Source organism: Humulus lupulus, chromosome 1 (genome assembly GCF_963169125.1).
Source record: "Humulus lupulus chromosome 1, drHumLupu1.1, whole genome shotgun sequence".
Taxonomy (NCBI): domain Eukaryota; kingdom Viridiplantae; phylum Streptophyta; class Magnoliopsida; order Rosales; family Cannabaceae; genus Humulus; species Humulus lupulus.
Genome location: NC_084793.1, coordinates 18002461 through 18028589, shown reverse-complemented (window position 1 = coordinate 18028589; position 26129 = coordinate 18002461). Strand labels below are relative to the sequence as shown.

Here is a 26129-nt window from a genome sequence, read left to right as displayed (position 1 = left end):
GAAAAAAAAAATTGATCAGTAAAGTAAGGGAATGGGATAACATATAGAAATAAAAGAAACACTTAAGTCTAAAGTCCTCTGGGACAAACCCTCGTCAATGTAATGGGCACGACTCAACTATCCTAGGGCAAAAGAATGAATTTGGTCCCCCATGTCATCTGGGTCCAAAAAGCTACCATATTGAAGGAATCAGGATGAGTGCATAAGGGTCAACGTGTCTATAGCAATGGGGCAAGGAAGCCCCACGTTGCCAACAGTCCCAGTCAAATACTCCCAGTATTGTTGCCTATTCCTAACTAAGCCCTCAAAATGAGAGGCATAAGTTAAAATCGGAGGTTTTTTACCTTGCCTCGAAATGCTAGCCCCGAGAGCTTCGGTATTAGGCCGCCTCCCCTCGAGAAGGGCATCCAGTTCATCAGATTCAACCCTCTCCACTTGACGGGCCTGCTTCTTTTTCATCTTCTCCGCGTCCGCCTTAGCCACGACCTCCATTGCCTCAATGTGGATAAGAGTCATCTCCTCCCTCAGGGCAGGATCCCTCTCGCATTGCAGCCCCCGGAAGCGAGGGCATCGATTGACTGGTTCACGATAATCAATTTGACCAGCTGAAGGTTCTCCATAGTCACTAAGCCCCCCACATCCAGCTCCTCGGCATTAAGAGTGGCATAGAACTTTTTTTGATCCAGGATCGATTTACTGAGCTGAGTCTGAGCATATGGACCCCTTTTCCAGGATCGCGAGTGTCCAGTAAACAAAACTACGGGCTAGATAAAAAATGAAGAAGGACGACTTATCCACGCGCTGGAAGTCCAGCACCAAGGTGGGGTTCTTCTCCAGGAGGAACCTGGATGTCATGAACTAGTAGTGCCTGACATCCGAGGGGTGCTTCCACGTACTGAATGGAGCCAAACTAATTCCATGGGCCTTCAGTTATAAAATCCATCCCGCATCTTATCCTTAGAGTTGAGCTGCGCTTCCAGCTTGTAAAAATACAGCACCTCTGCGAGGGTGGGCGCTGGGATCTCCTTCGACGCGTAGAATATGTGCCATCCTGCGAGCAATTTATATGCTTGGGGCAGTAGTTGGAAAGGCGCGATCCCCATGAACTTGAAGAATCGCGCGAAGTAATCGTGGAGCGAGAGAGTAGCTCCTGCACTAATGTGGCCTATGATCCAGGCCTCGAACATGCCTACTCCGGTATGGACCTTCTCCTCCTTCCGAGCTAGTCAATTATAAAAAAGCCTCGGAGTTTACTCTACTCCAAGGGCCTTTTCCAGCTGATGCAACATCCAGTAATTTCGAAACTCGTTCTTTTCCCCGTCCATTTCCCATGTGTTGCAGTGGGAAGTTTGGTCCCTTCCAGGACTACAGGGCCCGCTTGGATAATGTCCTCTGCATACAAAGTAATGTCGCGGACTCATAATCGGGGACTTGGAAGCGACAAGGAAAATAAGAACCAAGAAGTTAGCACCAAAACCGAAGAAAACTAGTTAAGGTACAAGGATTCTCCTAAAAGACTGTTTGGAGAGGTCCCCCTTCGGACCCAGATTCGGGACCAATAGAGATCCCAGGATCTTAAGTCGGGAACTAAAAGCCAAAGGCTATTCTAATTCACCCCAAACAGTCTTGAGGCATCCGAATTAATCTGGGACAACCAGACTGGTATGGGGTGCCACCCAGAAACTCTACGGTTTGTGCCTCCCACTATCCTACCTAGAACCGCCCTACATAGTTGTCACGACCCTAACATTTTTGTAGTCGCAGAAATAGCGTGACAATGAAAACGACCAAAAGGGAGTAAAAGAGAGGAGAAAATGACCAGAAAACTTACTGTGGGGTATTGGATTTGAGATTCGTATAGTCTCAGGTGACAACGTCGACAAAATCTTAGTCTTGAACCTGAGGAGATAATGCAGCAGTTCGTCGGCACTCCCAGACGTGTGAACCGAGACAGAACTGTCTGCTGGTTGAATAGAAAGAGGTCTCGTCGAAAATAAATGAACACGAAGGTGTATTAATCGCCGGAGAATCTCGTCCGCAATGTTTGACATATAAAGCTTTCTCCTCTGCTCTACCAATTTGAATATGTGGGATGAGTACAATGTGTAAATGAGCCTGTTGAGGTATTTATAGGAAGACAAGTCACTGTTCGATCCAACGACCCTGTTTAGCTTGTAAGGGCATAATTGTAATTTTGGCATGTTAGGGGCATAAATGTGATAAACTGTTGATACCCCATTATTATGTGGATATATTTATATTTGCAGCATTTGGCACGAGGCGATCCTAGGGAGCAAGTAGCGGGAAAGTCACAACGGGACCCGATACTTGACTCGGGGCGAGTCAATGGGTATTTTGGGTATTAGACAGTTATTTGGGTTATCGGGTTATGGAAATAAATAATTTGAGATATATTTGAGGTTAGGAAACCTAGGTGGGAATACTGGGGAAATTTACCATTTTTCCCTCGGGGACGTTTTTGGTACCCCGAGCTTAGGGATTAACTTAAGTAACTAAGGATAGATAAAAGAAAGTTAGGAAAATAGTAGAAACACCTAAACCAACCCTTCCCTCTTCTCTCAACTCTCTGTCTCAAGGAAATCAGTGAAATCAAGGGAGTTTTGGCTGGAAACTTAGAGATTGGAGTTGGAACTTTGGGGATTGGCTCAATGTTAGCTAAGGGATTCAATCAGGAATTGAGGTAAGTCTTGAATCACTTTCTTGGTCATTGAATTATGTAGATTTGGGCTGAGTTCTAAGTGTTCTAGGTTCTTGATTTTGAAGATTAAATTGGGGCTAAGTGATTAGTGCCAAAAAAATACACATTTATTCATTTTAATAGTCAAAATAAATTAAGTTTTAATTAATATTTTCATGGAATTAATATGATTTAATTTATAAATGAAAATATTTAATTTTAATTTAGTTTGTTTTATTTTGTAGGATTTAATTTTGTATTTTTGACACTTAGAAACAAAGAAAAATAAAGAAAGAAGAAAGAATCAAAATTGAAAAAAAGACTTGAAATTGTGGCATTTTTTAAGAGAGTTGGCCCAGAAACAGGCTCAAAAGAGTCCAGGCCCACCTATATTCTACTCCACCTCCAACGCGCCACGTGTCCCAGCAGCACTCCAAAGCCAGCCGCCTGTTGCCTCCCATCGCGCCACGTGTCCCATCATACCCACATTTCTCCTCCTGCATTGACCGGTCAAACCTGCCTCCTCATTTCCCTTCATTTGACCCACGCCTCACCTTCAGCAAAGTCCTAGCCGAGCTTCCCATCAAGCCTCCAGCAAGCCCAATGAACCTCCAGGCCCAAAGCCAGTCACGGTCCAACACCACATTGACCCAATGACATCTTCCAGCCAGCCGCCTACGTGGAACCTCCCCATTGGCTGGAAGTGGGTCAAAACCCTCTTGTGTCACCAGCCACTTTCAACCCATGTTTTGTGGGTATTGGGCTTTGCAAAATTGTTATTTTGAGCTTTAAAGCTCGTGTGTTTTGTGGTATTTTAAAAAAAGGAAAAATGACCATACACCAAAATAGCTAGGTTAATATTAATAATAAGATTTGATTTTTCAAAATCATATTTTATTATTAATATTTAAGATTTATTTTGTAAACCCCATTTTGTTGTTTAATTTCTTTTTAGTCATTTCTCCCTCTATAAATAGGGACTCCTTCTTCACACTTAGTATGTAATTTTAGAGAAAAGAAACTATAGCAAAATTTCTACTCACTTTCTTCTTAGAATTTTGTGAGAATCATGAGCATAATGGTCTAATCTTCCTAGGAAGGTTAGGGATGATTCCATATGCTAGTGATGTTATTTTGCTACTTTGATTTACTATGTTCTTAATGTAAATTTTTGAGATATTTATGTTCTTTCATCTCCATCTTTATTTTGTTATCTTTATTTACTTATGCTAATAGTATATAGGATTAGTCATGCTCTTTCTATGTACTTCTAATTAGTAAAAGTAATATTGATACCTAATTTTATGTCTAATTTTCTATTGCACTACTTTGGGTATTTTGTCATTTTTAGATTTTTCATAAGATTAACATTGTGCTTTTAAAGTAAAGAACTTTATAACTCAAATGAACTTTTGTTTAAAAAGAATATAGACTTTAATGTTGGATTTTCCAAGTAAATGTTGGGATGTGAACTATTTACTTGTGTATTTTTGTAAATCAAGTAACCAAGTAACTAAACAAGCATATGGATGATTCTTGAAACCTTTCCTTTTCTCAAACTCTTGATTACATCTTACCTTTATTTCACCTATCTCATTTTATCAGTTTATCAAAAAGACAATACCAAAATCTCAAACCTCTTTTCATTTACAATTTTATTTATTTCTTGTTACTAACTTTTTGTGTTATTTTCTACTAATCTTTTGAGTTTAGGTTACCTCCTTGTGGATCGACCGCCCGATTATACTACAACTACCGCTTAGTGGTTGTCACGATTTGAGTGTTAAACACTAAGGCTTGGGAATTAACTCAGCAACTAGTTGGTGGACTTGCTCTTCAATAAAGGTAAGCCTATAATAATGATTTAGCATCTGGATTTTGGGAATTACTGCATGTTCTAAGGAGTTTTTGAGCTTATGGGTCTAAAGATTAAAGTGTTAGATTGGTGAGTTTCTAAGTTAGGTTTTTGCTGGGTTATGTTGCTGAAAACATGTTAGAATGTTTGTGATAATTGAATTGTATCATTAGGATGATTTTGGATGGATTTGAGTGAGGTTTGAGTGTTAAAAATGGTGAATTTTCAGGGTTCGGAGGGGTCGGGCCGCGGCTCAGTTCTTGGTGTGTCGCGACCCTCTGAAGCAAATAGAGCTGGGGAAGAAGGGCGGGTCGCGGCATGAGGAGTGTTGGGCCGCGGCCCGTGTTTGGTTTTTTGTGAGGCTGAGCCTCTGGTCAAGGGCAAGCTGTGGCATAGAAAGCTTGGGCCATGGCTCTTAAGGGTATTCTTGGTTTTTTGGAGGTTCAAGGTGCGGGGACTTGACCTAGCGTGCTCGGGATCGATTCCACTACCGTGCTTGGTGGAATTGGATGTCCCAAAGGCTACAACTTGATCCGGAAACCCTTATTCATTTATTGTTTATGGAATCATTTATTATCGTGGTTGTGACTAGGTGTATGCTAGGACTTGGGGTAGGATCGTGCTCGAGGGTCATCTTTCTTGGTCAAAGCACTCGGAATGAGAGGTAAGAAAACTGCACTCGGTTGTGTAAATATTTTGGGACTAAGGGCTCCCTATACTTGTATGCATTGTTGTACGATGGTATTACACCAGGTGAACATGAAATATACGGCCTAAGAGTGCCTGAATCAATATTGGCGCACAGGGCGCGACTCGGTCACTAGTAGCCGAGGACAACTTAATAATCATTGAGCTCGATTTAAGCGGACCGGAGTCAGTGGGTTGAACATTGGGCTTGGCCTAAGTGAGCCAAAGATGGTGGATTAAATAGAGGGTGCAGCCTAAGGGTGTCGACCCTAGTTGTTGCTTGACATGTGTACTGTTGTTAATTTATTGTATATGATACACTGAATATCTGGAAACTGGATCATTGGTTGTTGACTGTTATCCTTGATTAAGTGAATGCTATGGCTTGCTGGGTAATTGATTAATAATGTCTTGTAAATCATTTGGTTATGCTCTATGAACTATTTGGTTGTCGATATTGATTGTGCTATGATGTTATAGTTTTCTTGCTGGGCCTTGGCTCACGGGTGCTACGTGGTGCAGGTAAAGGCAAGGGTAAGATGAATTGACCATGGGTTGGAGAGCTCTGGGGGTGAGGTGTACATTGTTAGCTGCTCGGCCGCCACGGTCGAGGGATTGTGCAGGGACGGAAACCTAAAATGTGTATTTTGCCATTAAAGTGGCTTGAGTATTTATAACAGTTGGAAATTCTATAATTATGTCATTTAAATCTTGATTTGGGATTCCATGTACCAAACATTTATTTAATGAAAATTATTCGTTAATAACCAAAATCTTTTAAACCTAACATGTTTATTTCTTTAGATTCACGTTTTTATTTAAATGACTTGATTAACAAGTCTCGCACTATTTCAAATGAGTAATGATATGTGCACCAAAAATATATACCCAAACATTACACACAGTGATGTGGCAGTTTGGACTAGCCAATCATATTTATTAAAACTGGGACTCACTGTTTTAAAAAGCAGTGACACGTCACTGCGTGTAATGTTTTGGTGCATATTTTGGGTGCACATATCATGCGAACACTGATATATAAATGAACCCGGTTCCTGGTAAACAAACCAGGATATTTGAGATTGATCTGCGAGAGTGAGGCAAGTCCCCACCATGCGAACACCGATGAAGACTTGGGGGTAAATGAAATCCCTGTTTTCCACCCATGACACGTGGCATGTCTAAATGGATACGTGGGCCCTCAGAAGAGGTCCGGGCCTATCATGAGTCCAGTGAACAAGGAAGGAAGAAATCCTGATGACCCAAATGGAATTAGGCCCAATAAGGTTCGATGGGCGCGAGCTTAGTAAATGGACCGGGATAGCACTGCAGACCAAGTTACCTTCTCGGCCAACACCAACCTACATCCTCCGGGATGCTTATTAAGGTGGTAGACTAACTGTTCCTCGGAGACGGATCCTATCACAAATCCAGGGAGAGTCTTCACCATCGCGAGATCTACCTTGACGAATGAACCCGGGTCCTGGTGAACGAACCAGAACCCCCGGTAAACGAACTGGGATATTAGTAAACAAACTCGGACCAGGTGTCCGGATAGGGCAAGCCTGTGTTGGGTTTTATGCCCTTATAAAACCATGCCGGACATGTAGCACGATTTCATATTATCAATAAAAGTAGTAGAAATCATTTAGTTTGACAACCATGTTACTTGCTTGTTTTATTACATGATTATTGAAATAATACAAACATTTATAAAATCCCGAACATATGGACAGTTACAATTATAGTGACTAGGTCATAGTGAATTATAGTTGTAATTATATGTTCAAAAGAACGAGTCCTAAGATTAGATCAGTGCATTGGATTTTCACTGATTAGGCAATCTACGATATGATCTACTTACACATTCAAGGTGTGATGTCTTGTCCAAGGCATCGACCAAGTAGATAAGATCGGATGTATTTAGTTACATCAGACTAGGACCAATATTGATTATTGATTGATAAATAAGTATCGTTGTTATCAAATCTAATCAATGTCACAACGTTGACCATATATTAAGTCGATCTTAATTCTGAGTGATAGTATTCTACTAATTATATTATTTAAATCTTTTGACTTGTTCGTTACTAACTTACCCTACGGTCTAGCCCATACTTACATCTTGGAGATTTATTAGTGTAATTGAGTGGGAGTATTATTCATAGATACGAAATCTATAACTTCTGTATGAGAAGTGAAAATATAATTTCCTTAATTGCTTTGTTCAAAATGTTAAATGATTGAGATCTCATTTCAGTGATTAAGTTCACGGAAATATCATTTATAAGGAACTTAGTGAGAGTTAATGATAAAATACTGATGAGGGGTAAAACGATAATTTGCACTCAGCTCGTTAGTAAGTCATCGATAGATGATTGACTGATTGTAATGGTTATAGCAATGGATAACGTATTTATGGTTTTGAAAATACGTTCTATGAAATCAAGAGTTCAATTCCAAGTCTATAGTGGAGTCACGAGGAATTAATAAGGTAGTGAAATTATTCGTAAATAAATTCACGGTAACTTATTGGAGCTTGATTTCATGGATCCATGGTCCCTGCATCACCTTTGAGTAAATCATCTAGAATGTCTCAATTAATTGATTTAATTATCAATTAAGATTTTTTAAAGTTGACTAGGTCAATTTTGGAAAATTTACAGAAATATGATATTTAGATAATAAAAGAGATTCTCTGGGTAAATTTATTAATATTGATAAATCGGTATCAATATAAATAAATAATATTAAATCAAGTTTCAAATTATAATTAGTTAATTTGAATAACGATTTAATTAATTAATTAAAAATAAATAAATGAATAAAATGTTTTGAATTTAGGCCCAGTTGGGATTTAAATTCAAAACAAAGAGATTAGGCCCAAGTCCATTTATGGCAGCCTAAGGCTTTTATTTTTGTTTATTATTTTTAATTAATTTAAATTTAAATAAATTCCATTAAGTTGCCTATATAAGGAATATGATATCTAGGGTTTTCATAAGGTAGTGAGTTTCAGTTGATTGGTAAGTGAAAACCTAGACAGTCTAACATTTCTTGGCCTCTCTCTTCTTCTTCTCTTCAAGATCTCTATCTCATGTGTTGAGAACCAGCCCACACTAGTTCTAGGTTGATCAAAGGCTTGGTGAGGAAGACTGTGTTGCTGATCTTGTTCAATCTCTTGATAATGCTCTGCTACAGAAAGAAATCAAGGGTTAGAGAGATTGAATGATGGAGTTGTTCCAGTTCCGCTGCGTAATGTAAGTTTTTACTTTACTCTGTATTTGTATCAATTTCATAGGAGCATGTTCTAGGAATTTGCATGTTTGTTTGATAACATGTAAATTGCATGAAAATAAATAAAGATCCTGCAATAAACTTTTCCAACAGCCTGACCTTCCTTGATGCTGACATATCCCTGAGAAATGTCTCCCCAACTAACTTGAAGAAGAGGGTACGCACAGAACGTACACTGTTCCTAGGAACCAGTACTGCCACTACTCTGACAGATTCTGTCTCAGGATCCCCTTGGAAGCCCATGCGGACCAATCTGTGTTAACGTACAATGGATAGCTGTAAGGCTTGGCCACGCTAAGCTGGCCCAATGGGTCCTGATTAACAACATTTAGTAATCTCATATTCTTTGTATTACGACTCCATTAGTGAGCAAACTGTAATTACATTCCTTTTGGGCCCGGATTAGTCCGACCTAAGATGCTTGATTGCCTATAAATAAGACCAGTTGTGCACTGTAGCAGAGATCCCATAATTTCTCTTGTAAGCAAAAACTTTGCTAAAACTTGTAGAAAAAATTCTATTGTCAAAACTCTCTAAAACCTAATACTAGTGACTCATGGACTAACTAAGACTCATTCCCAACCACGTAAAAACTGTGATTTTTCATCTTTTATACTTTCTTTTCAGTTCTTATTTCATAACATATTTTTAGTTTCCAAAAAACTCGGTAAACATATATAATATAAAAAACAATGGTAAAATATTTGTGGTACTCGTGACTATTTTTATGAGTGTGGAAAGTAGGAAATTTGAATTTAAATTTTGACATTGTAAATAATCCGTAATTTTCTAAAAATTTATAAATAGTTTAAATAACTATAATATATAAAATATCAAAGAAAATGTATAGTTGTGCAATTTTTTTTTTTTGGAGTGTAGTGGAGAAGGCCAAAAAAAAAAAATATAACCGAGATGTAAATGTAATAAATATTGAAAGTAGGTGCCCAATCGAAATTAGACCTTTATTATTACTTTTTTCTTTTTTCTCTTCCGATCTCTTGGAATTGAATTGAATCGAATAGAATCAAATCGCAAAGAAAAATAAGAGAAGAACCGAAGCCGGAGGAGATGATCGTCTGCGTCGCCGTCGTTGGCCATCAGGTGAGCTTTCTTTCTGATTGACCTTTCTTCATACACTTGTAGGGATTTACAATTCAATCTGTTTTTTACTAATTTCTGTACTCCTAAGTAAGATTTTAACTCTAAGTTGAAAATTTTAATTCGTGTAGAACAATCCACTCTACATACAGAGCTTCACCGATGCCGATGACGCTCTGAAGCTTCATCATATCGTCCATTGTTCCCTCGATGTTGTTGATGAGCGAGGTAGGTACTCTCTCTTTATTTTTGGACATATGATGTAGTTCCTGTGCGTTTTTAGGATCTGGGTTTTGGATATTGCTTTGTATATGAAATGGGTTTTTGAGACAGGAATGTTTGGATGTTCGAATCAGGTTAATTGTTTTCGAAATTGCAGTTCTTGTTTTGCTAGTTTGTTCAAAATTTAGATTTGTTTGTGTTGGAACTTGGAATGCTCTCATAGTTTGATTCCAGGCACCCCATTTATTATTTCGAATGGTTTTTGGTCACTGCTTTGTATATGAAATGAGTTTTGGAGATGGGAAGGTTCTTGCTTTGTTATTGGATTTGGATGTTTGAATCAGGTTAATGAGAGTGAAAGTTAATTGGAATCGAAATTCCAAATCCATGTTTCGCAAGTTTGTTTAGAATTTCAGATTTTATTGGGTTGGAAATGCTCTCATCGTTTTGATCTTAGGCTGACATATGTAGTTCTAGAGTTGAGAGTGGACTTGTTCGTAGAACTTACATTTTTTTTTGGTTTGATGTATGATATAATTATATCTGGGTGTAGTGAACAATCCTAAAAAGTCTGGACCAACATTGAACGAGACATTTTTGGGTCTGCTTTATCCTACTGAGAATTACAAAGTGTAAGTACTATATATAAACTTTAATTATGTTGATATAGAAACGGTTTTTTTTTTTGCAAATATTGTATGGTCATCTTCTTAACTCTTATTCCATCTGATTCCAGTTATGGCTACTTAACCAATACAAAGGTCAAGTTTATCTTGGTGACAACAGATTTAGATGTCAGAGATCCAGATGTTAGAAATGTGAGTTCCACTCTTGATTTTAATGCATTATTCAATTTATTCTGAAGATCATACTCTTGAATTTGATTGCATACTCTTCATAGACACCAGCTGGGACAGTGCAGTTCCTTAAGAGAAAGATGCTAATTAGTCATGACTCATTGAGTTAATTTACATATAGAATTACTTAAAATATTGATAGCAACTTTTGTTAATTTCAGTTTACAATTTGTCATCGAAGTATTTCTATAGCAATACTGAGTTTTGACTAATTAGGTGATTCCAATCATTCTAGTAACTTTAGATATTTGGTTTGAACGTGATAAGTATCAGCTTCTCTGCCATGTTTAGAATGTTCTTTCATCAGTACAAGTTTTACCCTCTTGCCCCCTTATACTCTGCCGATTGTGGCTAAATACTCGGACACATATTTGACTAAACCCTGAGCCTTACTAAAGATCAGGTTTAGGCTCTGATATAAAAGCTTTGAAGTCTGAAGTTACATTTATATTTCTTTGGAACTGAATGGCAGCTTCACTTAATAGATTCATGGTTTAAGAAGCTAAATGTGTTCAAACAGTTTTGGTGCAATTACTGTCTTTTGTTACCACAGTTTGTATATCCGAGCATAAATTTGGAACTCTGGAATATGACCTCTAACTTGTTCCAAACATTTTGTTTTGGCATACAGTTTTTTAGGAGATTTCATGCTGCTTATGTAGATGCAGTTTCAAACCCATTTCATGTGCCAGGCAAAAAGATAACCTCCAAAACTTTCGCAGAAAGGGTGAGTACCATTGTTAAGTCATTTGGGTTGAATGCTGCTGTGTGAATGGAGGTGGATTGGAGTTGAATTTTGTAGGGTCTTGCCTTATCAAGTTGGTGGATTATTTTGTTATTTGGTCTCTTCTCCTGAGGAATTGGGCATGTTTTTAATTCTTGCTCGAGAGGCACTAGATAGTGTTTGTATCACTTATTATTGAAGTTGTACCAAAGTTAACTAGGGATTTATTTTGTTTTAAAAGTAAAAAAAGAAGAAAAACAGTGAATGCTAACTGTTATTTTCCCATTTCTGATTATAAATACGTAATTCTTGTGTACATAGATGTGTAATATTTGGCTTTTTTTGATTGTCAAGTCATAGGTGTAATATGCGTTCCTCATAAAGTGATGATGTCGAATCATTTCATTAAAAAGAAAAAAGTCTAATCGTTGAAAATAGTCAAATGTTACAAATAGGCACAAAACCATAATAAACTGAAGAGTTTAGCAACAAAAATGAGTGTAAGACCAAGATTTATACATCATCATCATCCTCGTCCAATTTCTTGCGACTTGCTTTAGAATAAATAGTGTTGAAAGCCTCGATCAACATTTCAGTTTTAAACTCTCCAATTTTTGCTACAAATAATCAAATTTACAAAGAGCAGCAAAAGCTCAAGCCTAATTGGTTGAAGGATCCTTTTAGACATGCCATGGAGATACTCACAACTACGAGAAATGTTAAGGGGCATCAGTGTTGTCCAACACTATATGAAGTTGACACAATGTTATTAGTACAATATAATATTGAGACTCACTTAATTGAATTTAATAATAAATATGGAGTATTGCTAACCAATCATGAAGAACCATCTTGACACCTTAAAGTGCCTAATAACAACACTCTATGACTATTGCATCTAAATAAAAATGAACAAAATCATTGAGATAGAATATATGAAATTCTAACTAATTATTAATATGTAGAATATTAAATAATTAGTATAAAGTTTGGATTTTGTTCTCCTAGATTGCAGAGCACAAATATTCAATTAATTATTAATTGATTGGATGGTTATCAATTATTTAAAAGCATAGTATAAAAAAATAAGTCATCTTTAAAACTAAGTTCATAAATGAGTTCAAAGTATATAACAATAACAAACCCAACTTCAATTAATATATTACTTAAAAATGTATGTCTAAATAAAAGTTAAATTAAATTAAATTTAAAATTTATTTTATTATGATTAATTTGGGAGCCATGAAGATTATAATATCAAAATCTCAAATTTCGTGTCAATCTTCGTATAGAACTTAGAAAGTCCAAACTCAAAAATAATATAATAAAAAAGTTAAGTATAGTAATATAATTCTTCAAAATCATATAAAAATTTAATTTGTACAAAAAATTCTTGTATTATTTCCATATTGTGTGTAGGTGAATAGTTTTATAATCTTATTCCAACTATTTAGATGAGTTTAATATTAAGAGTAAGATTAAATTTTTGTTAAAAAAATCAAGACAAAATTTTGAGATTTTTATTACCATTCAAGATCACCCCATACCCACCCAACCACTTTTCTTTCTTTTATAATAGTCAATTATGCATTTTTCTTTCTCTAAAAAAATTTATGCATTATTCATTCGGATATGACACATTTAATATTCTATATGATCTCTATCTATGCTTCAAGGACTATTCAAGCCAACTTATGTCTAGTTAAATGGTCAATATTATTCCAAATTACTCTTGCAATTATTAACTCTATTCACTGTTTTCTTATTTGTCTTTGGCTTGTTATAATATTTCATGATATATTATTTGTACACTTAAATCTTTTGTAATTGCTATTTCATTGGATTTTAATAAGTTAATATACTTATCCTTATTACTTGTTTTAACTCTTCTTAATTTATTTTATGTGATATTTTTTATATATTTTAAGGAACCAAAGGTTTCTTAAGTTACTTTTTAACTTGTAGACTTTCTTTTAATATATATACTTCATAGTTTTATATTTATTTATTAGGTACTACTTCATTTTTCTATTATCTCTTCTAATTTATAGTATTTATTTCAGCAAGTCAATGTTAGTTTGTTTTTCATGTTTTATTTTGTAAACTGTTTTTCAGTGATACAAGTAGAATCTATGGCGTTGATGGTGGGATTGTATTGAATTCTATCTTTGGGACTTTTAGTATATGTTGTTTCCTTACACTAAGCGACATTTTTTACAATAACTTTGAGTCTTTCTTAAATGACATAACAAATATGTTATTTAGATTTTCAAAAATGTCCATAATTTATGTTCGTCGCTCCGCCAATATAGCTGCTTATAGATTAGTGGTGCATACTCTTAAGATGTATAAATAACGTATTGGATAGACCTTATTTTTATTTGGAATATTTAGTCTTATTAGATTGTTTTTAACGAAGTTTTTCATTGCCACAAAAAAAAAAAAAGTAAAAAAAATAATGCATGATTCCTTTACATTTGGGGTCACAGTGAAAATAATAAAAGAAATGGGTGCAGAAATTTTAAATCTGTAAAAGTTAAGCTGAAGAAAGGAATAAGTCGAAGACGAAGCAACATCGAGAACTTCGCTTGCCCATCGTCCCAAAGACCCAATCCAATCCAATCCAAAATTCTCTTCTCTTCTCGGCTTGCTAACTTCTTCTCTGCTTCAAGGTATCTTTCTTTCTCTGTATATCTATCTGTGTATATATTTCTCTGCATACTCGTTTTTACTTTTCTCATACTCAAGCTCGTCCCAGATCCTGCTAAGTCGGCAAACAGGGGTCTCATCTGCTGTTTGTGAGATCTCTTCGCCCAAAGTAGAATACAGCGAACCCATTTTTGCATTTTTTGTTCTGTGATTAAAATAATTTGTAGTTCTTTCTATTAATTGATTATCATATACCTTGATTAATTTTCTAATTATGAGAATGAGCTCTTGCTTATTGATTTGTTTGACCTTTTCGAAAATTTGTGCTGCATCTGAAGAACGATGAAATTGGGTTGTGAAGAGATTATTTTAGTGGGTTATTGTTCACTGTTTAATCCAATGTGTCTCATGCAGTTTTAGTCTCACGGTGGAAGGTTTCAATGGCCGGGAAAGCTGCTCCCAGACCAACTATGCTTTCTGTATACCTTTATATTCCCAATATCATTGGTGGGTATTGATTCTTTTCTTTTTGGTGACTTTATTTTTTACAAATTACTTGTAACCATTACCCCATTGGGCTGCTTATGAATCATATGGAAAGAAATGAACATTTGGAATTCTAATCTATCATTAGTTGCAAAGGTGAAAATAAAAATTGTAATTTTCAGTTTGTTCTTTTTCAAGATTCTTTTTACTTAAATATAACCATATACATATCTGTAATTTGAAGTTACATATGATGAAGATAGTTTTTAGGAACACCCTAGCATAAGTGCTTTTCAGACAACTATGAAAGGCACAAGTTCTTACTGATATTGTCCACTGTAACATTCAGATAAATCTTTAGGAAGAGATTTCTAAAGACCCTTGATCGAATCCACCAAAATATTTAACTGGTTGCCCCTTGCTGTGAATTTTATGATCTTCATTGACCAAAACTCCTATGAATTAATTGATCGACTTTCTTCGTGATTGGGTGCAGGTTACATAAGGGTTCTTATGAACTGTTTTGCTTTTGCACAATGCTTCTCGAACAAAAAGCTGTTCTCTGTTCTCTATTTCTTTAGGTAAGAAATAATCTTCAGAAGTTTTAGCTTTGAGTATTTTCTTAAGCACCTGCAACTTAGAAAGTGTTAAATGAGAATGTGCTTTTTCAGCTTTGTGTGTGATGGCATAGATGGTTGGTGTGCTCGTAAATTTAACCAAGGTAATAGTTTAAGTTGTATCTATCACAATGTAATTGTGCAATAATGTAATGTTACTAATTTGTTGATCATATACTATATATATTTTATACTATGAACAAACAATAGTTGGTTTTCAACCACCTAGAACGTAACAAATATATAAGTTTCTTTTTCCTTTTTAACAAATAATTTGTCTACTTTCTCTTCCCTGTTTCAGTTTCTACATTTGGAGCTGTTTTAGACATGATAACAGACAGGTGATCTTATCAATCTTTCAACTTCTACAATGTAAAGTACTATTAAGCAATCAATTAGTGTTGTAGATTCTTGTCCTTTTAAGGTTTTGATTTTATATGGTGTTATATCTCAGGATTAGCACTGCTTGTCTGTTGGTTATCCTTTCCCAAGTGTACCGGTAATATGACCTCTCTGTGTTCTTCATATTCATTAAAGTTTCTATAATTTATACAAGCTTTTTAAGTTTTTGTTTGGCTTTTAATGCAGGCCTGGCTTAGTTTTCCTCTCATTGCTTGCGTTAGATATTTCCAGCCACTGGTTGCAGATGTACAGGTATTTTCTCTTGCTCATTTGTTTATTATTGGTCATTGTCAGGGTTGAAACTTTGCCCTAAACTAAGACTTTTTTTCTTTTTGTTGAACCTTAATGCTTTTGGTTGCAGTACTTTCTTGTCGGGCAAGGTTAGTCATAAAGATGTAAAAGACAGCACTAGTTGGCTTTTCAGGTTATATTATGGAAATCGGATGTTTATGGCTTACTGTTGTGTGGCATGTGAGGTAATTTTCTTTGTTTGTTTGCTTACCACATTTTTTATGTAACTGCAACAATTTTTCGTGTTCTGACTAAATTAGCTCTGCAGGTTCTTTATATATTGTTGTTTCTTCTTGCAAAGAACCAGACTGAGAATTTGATGGATGTAAGTGCTTGCATCCCATCATCATTGATTAAAATTTTGGCATGGATGTAAAGTTGATTTCTGCAATCATCATGATTCCTGACCTGACTTCCTCTTTCAGGTTTTAACAAGTTCGGTTAAACAGAATGCACTGCTTTGTATTCTAGTTATCTTGAGTTTATTTGGATGGGCGGTCAAGCAAGCTGTTAATGTTATACAGGTAATGCCTAATGACTGATGCACATTATTACACATTTAGAATGGGAAGGACCAATATTCGAGAGTTTACATGACCTGATTGTTCTTAATTGGTGTGTTTTGAAATTCAGTTGAAGACAGCAGCAGATGTATGCGTGCTATATGACGTCGAGAAAAAGCAGAAGCCCTAACGTGTCTAAATTTCTTGTACAATCCAAGTGACATCTCATGTTCATACTCTGCTGTTTACTTGTTCAGCTGTTCCCACTCAAATATCCATCTTAACATAGCCAGATGGTTTTGCTATTACCAATTGATTGATTGTAACGGGGGAAGGGGAAAGGGAAAAAAAGGATTATAAATATTCTCATGACATGTTTTGTCTCTGCTGGATTTTCTTCTAAATTCCCCTCTTTTGGGGAGTGTATATTGTGAATTCAAATAGCCTTGTTGCTATTGCCTAATTGGGATTTGTACATTGGTTATATGTGTGACTTGTTACACCAGAAAATTTTGAACTAATGATTTTATTGACATTTGATATTTTTCTAAATCCTTCACAAGCTGAAGACTTCGATGTGTATTGTTACTTTGGCTAAGATCTATTGCACATGTTTTAATTGTCTTTGCCAACAGCTTTAGAATTTTGCTCGAAGTGTACGTAAGTGCCCATGTTTTACACTCATCTTTCACAAATCTTCAGAACCCAAGTACCATTATATTGTAAACTACGAAAAGAGATTGTAAACTACATTTGGCAGTACGAGATTCTATAATTAATTTTACTTAATTTTTCTTTTAAATAATCGTTTTCAACCATACAAAGAAACCGCAAAGATGAAAGTTGAAACTGTGCATCAAATAGCCCCATATTCTACAGCTTTAAAAGGAAGAAATCCAGAAATCCAATCGCACTGTAGAGAGTTGTTTATCTACTACAAATGCAAAACTTGAAATTTTGTGGAGAGAAGATGTATAATATTCAGTATCTCCAACCTCTAAAACAGAGGATTAAGGGACTTCGAATTCAGGAGAACTGGAAAAAGAAAGTAAAATAAGATAAAGCAGTCTCAAAATTAAATTTAATCTATAACATTGCATGAAACAATTCGAAACCAAATGCAAGTCATCTCATCTCAAGAAAACAAGGCAATTCTTGCAGGTAACTCCAACAGAGAGAATCAAATCAAAAGTCATCATCATCCTCCTCAGCTATATGTTTAGCAAGCTCTTGTTCCTGCTGCTGTCTTTCCCTCCTCTTCTCAGCACTTTCTTTTTCTTTGTGGGAATTTGGTGGAAATCGGAGCGCACGCACTGCTTCATTATGCAAGTTGAGGCAAAAAGCAATTCTAGTGTCAAATGCACTTTGAGGCTCATTTGTAGAGTAGATATCTCCGGTTTCCTTTGACACCATCCATCCATTTCCATGATCCAGAGTAGCATCAATAGCGCCATCTCGGATTGCCTTGGCTACGATACTCTCTGCATCAGCAACTGGATTTGGAGAGTCCAATCTCAGCTTCTTGGCAACATCAACAAGAGAAATCCGAGAATAAGAGATGCTAATGTTACGCAGCCCAGTTCTAATGACATTATGGCGCAACCTAACAATCAAATTGTGGGTCCTGTCTGTATTGAAAGTGCTAGAAAACTTCTCAGCAACACTTCTGAAAAGCTCCAAATCTCCAATTCGGACAGCCTGAAAAGCAAAAGTATATATATATTAAACTTAGAATGCAGCAAAAGTTCAAGGCCACAACTCCTGAATTGATATGATATCCATCAGGCTGTCTTGTGGACATTACAGCACTAAAGCCCAGAACATACCAATGTCAAACAAGAGCAGTATCAGTATATGCACAAATTTTCTAGTACTTGAAAAAGTAACATTTAAAACATTTAAATTAATATTTTTGCTTTTACATTTGAAGGCAATCAAACAAGTTCATGCAAGCATGTTTCTACTGTAGGGACTAAACTTAATGAACAAAATTAAGAAGCTACGACTCACATTTGTTAGTTCAAAATATGGCCTCAAAGCCTTCTCCATCCCTTTTTGCATAAAAACTGTCCTCTCGGGTATTTCCCCCAACAGTAAGCGGACAATGATAGCCCACTTGTTACACTGAACTCGAAAACCAAGGGCTGCAACAGGAGCTTTCCTAGCTGCTTGCAGGAGGGACTCTTTTGCATCGGTATACTCCAACTGAATCGTTCTGATCTTTCCTAAGTAAAAGAGGTACCTACAAAACTGTAGAAGACAATAGCCAGTCTCAGTATGCAACTTATATCTACAGTACAATAATCTGTACAGGAAAGAGCTAAAGAGTAAAATAGAAAGAAGAAGACCTGCTGGTTTGAGTGAGCTTCAAACCGGGGAGCCTTAGACCTCAGCTTCTCTGCCTGATCATATAGATTGTAATGGAGGTAATTTCGAAGTAACAGGTTAAGAAGCGTTTCCTGCATCACATCATCATCCAAGCATAAGACTCCAGACATTACTCATATGAGCATAATTGCTTAGGTAGGAAGATTTACCTGACCCAACTCATCATGGCGTAGTGTTGCAATACGATGGAGAGCAAGAAGGTTTCTGTGAAATGAAATAACGAATAAGCCACCAAATGCAGAAGTAATATGCCATTCTATCTCAACTTGTTATCACCAAGTTTTATCTATTATACATACAACTATATCATAGAGACATGAATGACAAAAAATAAATGTAGTCCAAGGAAAACAAAGGTGAAGGTTAAGTTAAAAAACACTACATGTAGACAAAATGCTAACTCACCCCCTAATTTCAGCAAGATCACCAGTGAGTTCATAACTAAGAGAATAATAAAAATATAGTCTTGATGCTAGAACATCAACAGTCCTCCTGTTCAAGTTCTTCAGTCGAGCAATGCTTGCTGAGGCACAAGCTTTGGCCTGCAAGACAGCAACGAAACATTAAATGTTGACGATAAGCAGGTCAAATAGAGTAAGAAAAAAAAGAGGTCACGGTTGATTATGTTACTCACCTCATTGTATTTCTTCTGATCAATCAGAAAAATTAGCACAAGCAAATAGCAGTAAATTTCTAGCTCCGGTATTGAGTGCTTTACTGGAGCTTGAGTTGCAGATGTTGCAGTATCAACATCCATGTCATGCTCATCCTCCTGAAATCAAAATTAAGCATATGAAGTGCTTCAGAGAAACAACAAATGCATATGCATAATAATATAGGTTCCAACAAAAGAGAAACAATCTTCAATTAACTATTGGAGCACTTGAATTCTACACAGGATCACACACACCATTGATAGTAGCCAGCAACTTTCTAAATATATCAGCATACTCCATCTTAATTCCTTTATTAACCAATGGATTTGAAAAATTTACTTCCAATCAACAAAGCATAATTAGCTCAAAAAAGCTCAAAAGTTCGCCCATTAGAACTGATGCCCGGGCAGCATAAAATAGATTAGCTATGTCTTCGAAATTTATACATTAGAATAGCCACAATATTGAAAAAATGCAGAACAATAAGCATACAAGTTTCAAGAAGATCCAAATCCAGAAGAGGGTTAGAATGTTACCTTTGGGATATACGAAGATAAACGAGTGTGCACCTCCGATCCTGGAGCAAGAGCAAAATTGAGGAACGCAGAGAGCACCGATGCCTTCAGCTTCCGCCTCAAGGCCATGGTTAGGCGAACAACACGCACAATTCTCCGAACCTCTCGTGCATACGCACCAGTCTCAATAAGCGATGCAATCTCCTTCAAATCTGAAAACAATTAAATTTTACAAAAAGGCATTAAAAAAATCAAAATTTCAAGCACAATCGTGCGAATCTAGAAAAAAAAAACCATAATAGAAATCGAAAAAAAAATAGGGTTATAATGTAATGAAGATGAGCGCGTCTGTAACTTACGTTGCAGAGTTGAAGGAGTAGGGGAAGGGACCGAATTGGAAGGAGCCTGGAGCTCTTTCATCTCCACGTCTTGAGTCATATTGCAGAGACTATCAAAAATCATACCAAAACCAAAAAGTTTAAATGTAAAATGAAAATGCGAAATTAGAAGTAAGATATATAGAAGATTTGACCTAAATCGTACCAGATATGGTGGAGCTTGTGTTGATCGAAGAAAAGCTTTAGGGTTTCGCCCAATTTTCGTACACTGCAAGTCTAAACTGGTAGAAAGGAAGATGAAGAAGGAGAGAGCATCCAGATAGTGAGTTGAAAGAAGCAATCCCCCAATAAGCCCAAACGACGTCGTTGGCCCTCTTAAATATTAGAAATTGCAATTTTCTCTTTTCTAGAGCCTTTTCTCATGATAACTCAGTGAAATTTTCATTACGTATATACGTGATAATTTTAATTTTAATTTATTTTTTAAGAAAGATACTCTAAACATTCAATCACTCATTTTTTTTTCTTAATCCAAACTCTTTCTCTCACATATCTCATTCTCTCACTCTCTCTCATTCTAATTTTGTACATCTAAAAAAAATACTAAAATTTTAATTTTTTTTATCTAAAACAGACATTTGAGTTAAAAAAATATGAGCTTCCAAAGTTTTCGTCAAATTTTAGTATAGATCATCGATTTTGCATTGAAAAAGTATCGCTTTGGCCAAAAATCAAATTTTCATGATTGCATCCCAACAGCATCGAAATACTATCGATTTTGCATTGAAAATCATCGATGTACCATCGATTTTGCATCGAAACACCATCGATTTTGCATTGAAAAAACATCGTTTTGGCCAAAAACAAGTTTTTATGATTGCATCGAAAGAGCATCGAAACACCATCGATTTTGTATCGAAAAAACATCATTTTGGCCAAAAATCAAGTTTTCATGACTGCATCTTAACAACATCGAAATACCATCGATTTTGCATCGAAAAAATATCGTTTTGGCCAAAAAATAAGTTTTTATGATTGCATTGAAAGAGCATTGAAACACCATCGATTTTGCACCGAAAGAGCATTGAAACACCATCGATTTTGCATTGTTTCGGCCAAAAATCAAGTTATCATGATTGCATCGAAAACACCATCGATGCACCATCGATTTTGCATCGAAACACCATCGATTTTGCATCAAAAAAGCATCGTTTTGGCAAAAAACAAGTTTTCATGTTTGCATCACAAGAATATCGAAACACCATCGATTTTGCATCGAAAAAGCATTGTTTTTGCCAAAAATAAGTTTCATGATTGCATCAAGAGCATCGAAATTGCATCGAAAATGCATTGTTTTGATGCAATTTATATGTTTTTTATGGTGTTTCGATGCAATGTCGATGCAAAATCGATGTTTCGATGCTCTTGTGATGCAATCATAAAAACTTATTTTTTGGTCAAAACAATGACTTTTCGATGCAAAATCGATGGTGTTTCGATGCAAAATCGATGTTATTTCGATGCAAAATCGATGGTGTATTGATGATGTTTCGATGCAATCATGAAAACTTGATTTTTGTCCAAAACGATGCTTTTTCGATGCAATTTCGATGCTCTGCACTGAAATTTGATGAAAACTTTGGAGACTCATATTTTTTCACTCAAATGTCGGTTTCAGATGATTTTTTTTTAATTTTGGTATTTTTTTGAAATCTACAATATTAGAATGTTAGGGAGAGTGAGAGAGTGAGAGAATAAGAGATGTTAGAGAGAGAAAGTGAGTATTTCAATGTTAGGGGTATTTTTGTCTAAAAAATTGAAATTGTCATATATTTGGGATAGTAACTTATGTTGGCATATTAAAACATTTCACTTACTTATTATACATACAACATGAAATTTCCCTTTCCAAAAAAAGCCTTCCATTAATTTTTTTTTAAAATATATTAATTTTAATTCAATAAAATAAAATAATAATAATTGAGATAACTCACAATAACTCATTTATTATCCTCTTTCAAATATATTTTTTTAGCAATCATAACTTCATTAATAAATAACATGCATAATGTCCTTCAATTCAAATTATGACAAAATAATTGTAAAAGAATATTATAAAATTTCATTGGAATATAATAAAAATCAATATTATAACTCTGGACAAGAAATACAATTGGATTTATCAAAATAAAATTACAACAATATACTTAAAATACAAATAAATATAGACAATATGGGAAAAGATGAGAAGATGAATACAAACTATAAGCAAAAGTTACAAATAAAATAACAATAATAAAGAAGAAAAACTCTATCATTTACACAACTTTAAGTGAAGAGTAGTGGGATTACTAGAGTTGAACAAGATTTGAAACTTTGGTACCAAAACTTATTTCCCCATTGATTAGTGGTTGAAAATGTAATTTTATTGATATTAAATGTTAAAATAAAATAAATTTTAATTAATATTTTCATAACTTTTATATGATATATTTTTATATTTAAAATATTTGATTTTAATTTAATTTGTGTTATTTTATAGGAAATAAAATGTATTTTGGTACTATGAGAAAATAAAATATTAAATTTGAAAAGAAGATATAAAAAATGGCAAAAGTTAAAGGAAAAGGCCTAAGAGAGCAGACCAGCCCGTTCTCCCATCCGATTCACCTCGCTAGCCCAGCTCCCCCAACGCGCCACTTAGCGCTTTTTCCGTGCGCCACACAGTGCCTCCAGCCTGTCTGCGACTCGGATCCGACCTGCCTGACTCGCGTTTGGCACCACTCAACCTGGTCCTCCTGGTGCCATTTCCTCAACTGCCGGCACACACGCCAAGTGGCACTCTCCCATTTGCTCCTGCCTGCCCCTGCTGCCACTTCTGCACACGCGCCAATCAACGCATCAGATCAACCCCCAATCCCATCAGCAGCTCCATTTTCTCCAGACTCCACCTACATGCGGAATGTAAACCCAAATAACAATTATAACAACAATAAAAAAATATTAATAATATAAATTATTTATAATAGGGTTTATACTTTATTTTGGTCACGTATTTTGTCAAATTATCTGTTTGGACCTTGTGTTTTGACAAATGACTTTTTGGACCCGTGTTTTGTAAAATAGTTCAAATAGAACCCTAAACTCAATTTTGGTCAAAGTTTTCTTAGCTAAAATTACAAAATTCACCAAACTAACACTTTAAAACAAAAATAAAATCATTTTGCCTAACAACTATGTTGTTATATTTAATTTTTTCTTCATCAAAATTGAGTTTAGGGGTCTATTTGAACAATTTTACAAAACACAGAATCCAAAAAAGAATTTGTCAAAACACAAGGTCCAACACAAATAATGAGATAAAATATAATATCTTAAAAAGTATAAACCCTTTATAATATCATATTTGTTGTTAGTATTTCTTTGTAATAATTTATATTTTACAATCTAATCCTAACCTCATTCTATAAATAGGACTTCTCATACACCATCACATTGACACCATTCTTCTCATCTTAGTCTCGTTTTCTCTTAATTTTCAAGTAAAATTGTGAGAATTACTATTTACCTAGGCTAGGGTAATTTTGGTGAGGTTTAGGGGTGAAACCTTATATTTTGTAATCTTTGTTTATTTTTATAAATATTTTCAAAGCCTAATATTTGAATTTTATTATTTCTATCATTATTTTATTTATGCAATTAATATTTATTATTAATTTTACATAGATCCAGTCAAGCTTTTTCTATGTAATTTTACCAAAAGTATTTTATATTAATTTTATTATTTTATGAAAAGTCATTTTCTGGATTATCGCCAAAATGATATCGTGTCTATTTAGGATTTCTCATAACAATAGTGCTGACGCGGTTCTTCGCCAACAGGTAATTAAGAAAAGAAAGAGGAAGGGATTAGTGCTTATGTTGAACCGAAATAGATGAATGATCTTGGAAATGGAATGGTGACACAAAATACGTTTTTTTAGGTGGTTCAAAGGTTAAAATCCTTCTACTCCACCAGTCAGTATTATTATTATATGCTGTATTCTTTTATAGGGTATTTTTTACATAAGAGAATCCAACCCTTTTTAACTCCCAGAGTCTCCATATTTATAGGAGAAGGCACCTGGGAGTTGGTAAGAAGGTTATCCCGTGACCTTCTTACCTATCATGTCAACTCTGTGACATTCATGATTAATTCCTAAACCTGACACATAAGTGTGGTCAAATCAATAGGTAAGGGGGTAATGGGCTGCACGGCCCAACCCAGTCGTGGGTGTTTGAATACACACGTTCACGCTGCGTGTCCGAGAAGTCAGGGATATATTAGACACGTGATGTCTGATATATGCACGTTTACCTTGCGTGGTTGACTTTATAAAAGGTCACAGCCTCCAACTCTAGCTCGTACCATGAGCTAGATGCTTACCTCGACCTGCGGCCTTCAGAGTCCAGACTCAGTCCTTAAGCAATCTTGGCGAACCCTTGAGTTACCTCGAGCTAAGGAGGTAGGATCCTATGATGGTAACTCTGGTCTTGGGGATGTCCACGTGGTAGTCATGATTAGGCCGTATCTCAGCTCGTTAATCAGCCCATGGGAAAATCAGGGCGTACATCTGCCCCCCAAGCCTCTGCTCATGGTACACGACGTCGTGTAGGGCCACAGTAGGGGCTTTTAGGCTTCCCCATGAACTCTTCATACTCCACTTTCTACGCAGGCGCCGAATACGTGGAACATCGTGGTTGGTGACGGTACGTCTTCCGAGAATCGCATTTAATGGCCTAGCCTATGCCCAGCCGTCGTTTCGTCTTTCGAGTGGAGGGCCTTGGATCCCACATCAGGGCAATCCAACGGTCCTCCCCACGTGGCCCTTCATGTATATAAAATGGGTGGCCACCTTACGCATGGGCCACCCGTTCATTTGAAATTTCCCAGAAATTTTCCTCTTCTTCTTGCTCAGGGGGTAGGATTCCCCTTTAGTACATATATATATACTTGAATTTTGCATTTTTTCTTTTCTTTCCTTTGCTTTTGTATGACTGCTAACTTCTGTACTAACCATATATTTGTTTTGACATAAGAGATGTCTCGGTTCGGGGGTAAAAGTCTGCGGGCTGCGCTCATTGGGGGGAACTCCCCAACTGGGGCCTCTGGGCCCAAATGAAGAAGCTCAGGATGGCGAAGAAAGCCGCCGAGACCCCAACCAAGTCTCCTGCCAAGGAGAAAGAGCAGCCCCTAGCCGCTCAGGTCGTGGGAACTGTTCCTCCTGCTGCAGGGGGGAGCAGCATGCCCCCACCCCCTCCGCGAGCTCCGGCCTTTGTCCGGGACACAGGGGCGGAGCTCGGGACTTCGACAATTTCAACCTCCGAGGTGCGCATCCCGGTTGACCCCCAGGTTCTGGAGAAGATTCCAGAGGCCTTCCGGGGGACGGTATATGAGACGGCGAACTACGCCGTCAGCCACATCTACAAATTCAACGAGAAGGAGCTCAAGGCCATCGAAACAAGGAGCCCAATGGGCGTGCTGGAATCTTCATTGGGCATGGCCCTAACGGTAAGCTGACCTCAACCTTTTATGGTTTCCGGACTAACATGCCTTACCCTATTTTTCCTTTCTCCCTTCTTTTTTTTTTTCTATGGTAGTTGTCTCTCCGTTTTCGCAGAGCGCCGTTGCCCTTCATCGGAGCATAGCCAGGACCAAGGCCCAGCTCGAAGATATGCGGGGCAAGCACCAGGTGGTTAAGGACTCCCTGGCGGCCATGCAGGCCGAGCTAGAAGAAGCCCGTCCCAAGCTTCAAGAGGTCGAAGCAACCAAGGCCGCCCTTGCCGCCGCGCGGGCTGAGCTATAC

The 26129-nt window shown here is 36.4% G+C and overlaps 3 protein-coding genes and 1 long non-coding RNA gene across 4 annotated transcripts in view; 3 read left to right on the top strand and 1 right to left on the bottom strand.

The window, feature by feature from the left end:
- Window positions 1-5971, top strand: part of LOC133816159 (uncharacterized) — a 92112-nt gene extending 86141 nt beyond the window's left edge. Inside the window, exons 2-3 of the long non-coding RNA XR_009885068.1 lie at window positions 4412-4543; window positions 5763-5971. This is a non-coding gene — a long non-coding RNA (uncharacterized LOC133816159). The remainder of the gene's footprint in view (window positions 1-4411; window positions 4544-5762) is intronic.
- Window positions 5972-9479: 3508 nt separating this feature from the next.
- Window positions 9480-11754, top strand: LOC133788050 (uncharacterized). Its single transcript, XM_062225591.1, has 5 exons — window positions 9480-9638; window positions 9767-9863; window positions 10411-10489; window positions 10594-10675; window positions 11346-11754. Exons 1-5 carry the CDS (start codon window positions 9606-9608, stop codon window positions 11484-11486), a joined length of 432 nt encoding a protein of 143 aa, XP_062081575.1. The 5' UTR covers window positions 9480-9605; the 3' UTR covers window positions 11487-11754.
- Window positions 11755-13930: 2176 nt separating this feature from the next.
- On the top strand, window positions 13931-16968 carry LOC133788034 (probable CDP-diacylglycerol--inositol 3-phosphatidyltransferase 2). Its single transcript, XM_062225590.1, has 11 exons — window positions 13931-14110; window positions 14502-14594; window positions 15070-15154; window positions 15245-15294; window positions 15492-15531; window positions 15645-15689; window positions 15779-15844; window positions 15954-16068; window positions 16152-16208; window positions 16309-16407; window positions 16517-16968. The coding sequence occupies exons 2-11, from the start codon at window positions 14528-14530 to the stop codon at window positions 16574-16576; spliced, it is 684 nt and encodes a 227-aa protein (XP_062081574.1). The 5' UTR covers window positions 13931-14110; window positions 14502-14527; the 3' UTR covers window positions 16577-16968.
- Window positions 16969-17212: 244 nt separating this feature from the next.
- LOC133788018 (probable 26S proteasome non-ATPase regulatory subunit 3) lies at window positions 17213-20696 on the bottom strand. The gene is made up of 9 exons (XM_062225589.1): window positions 20489-20696; window positions 20305-20393; window positions 19967-20157; window positions 19409-19546; window positions 19180-19316; window positions 18924-18978; window positions 18735-18845; window positions 18397-18636; window positions 17213-18084 (listed from the first exon to the last, which is right to left on the bottom strand). The coding sequence occupies exons 2-9, from the start codon at window positions 20381-20383 to the stop codon at window positions 17572-17574; spliced, it is 1464 nt and encodes a 487-aa protein (XP_062081573.1). The 5' UTR covers window positions 20384-20393; window positions 20489-20696; the 3' UTR covers window positions 17213-17571.
- Window positions 20697-26129: the final 5433 nt, after the last annotated feature.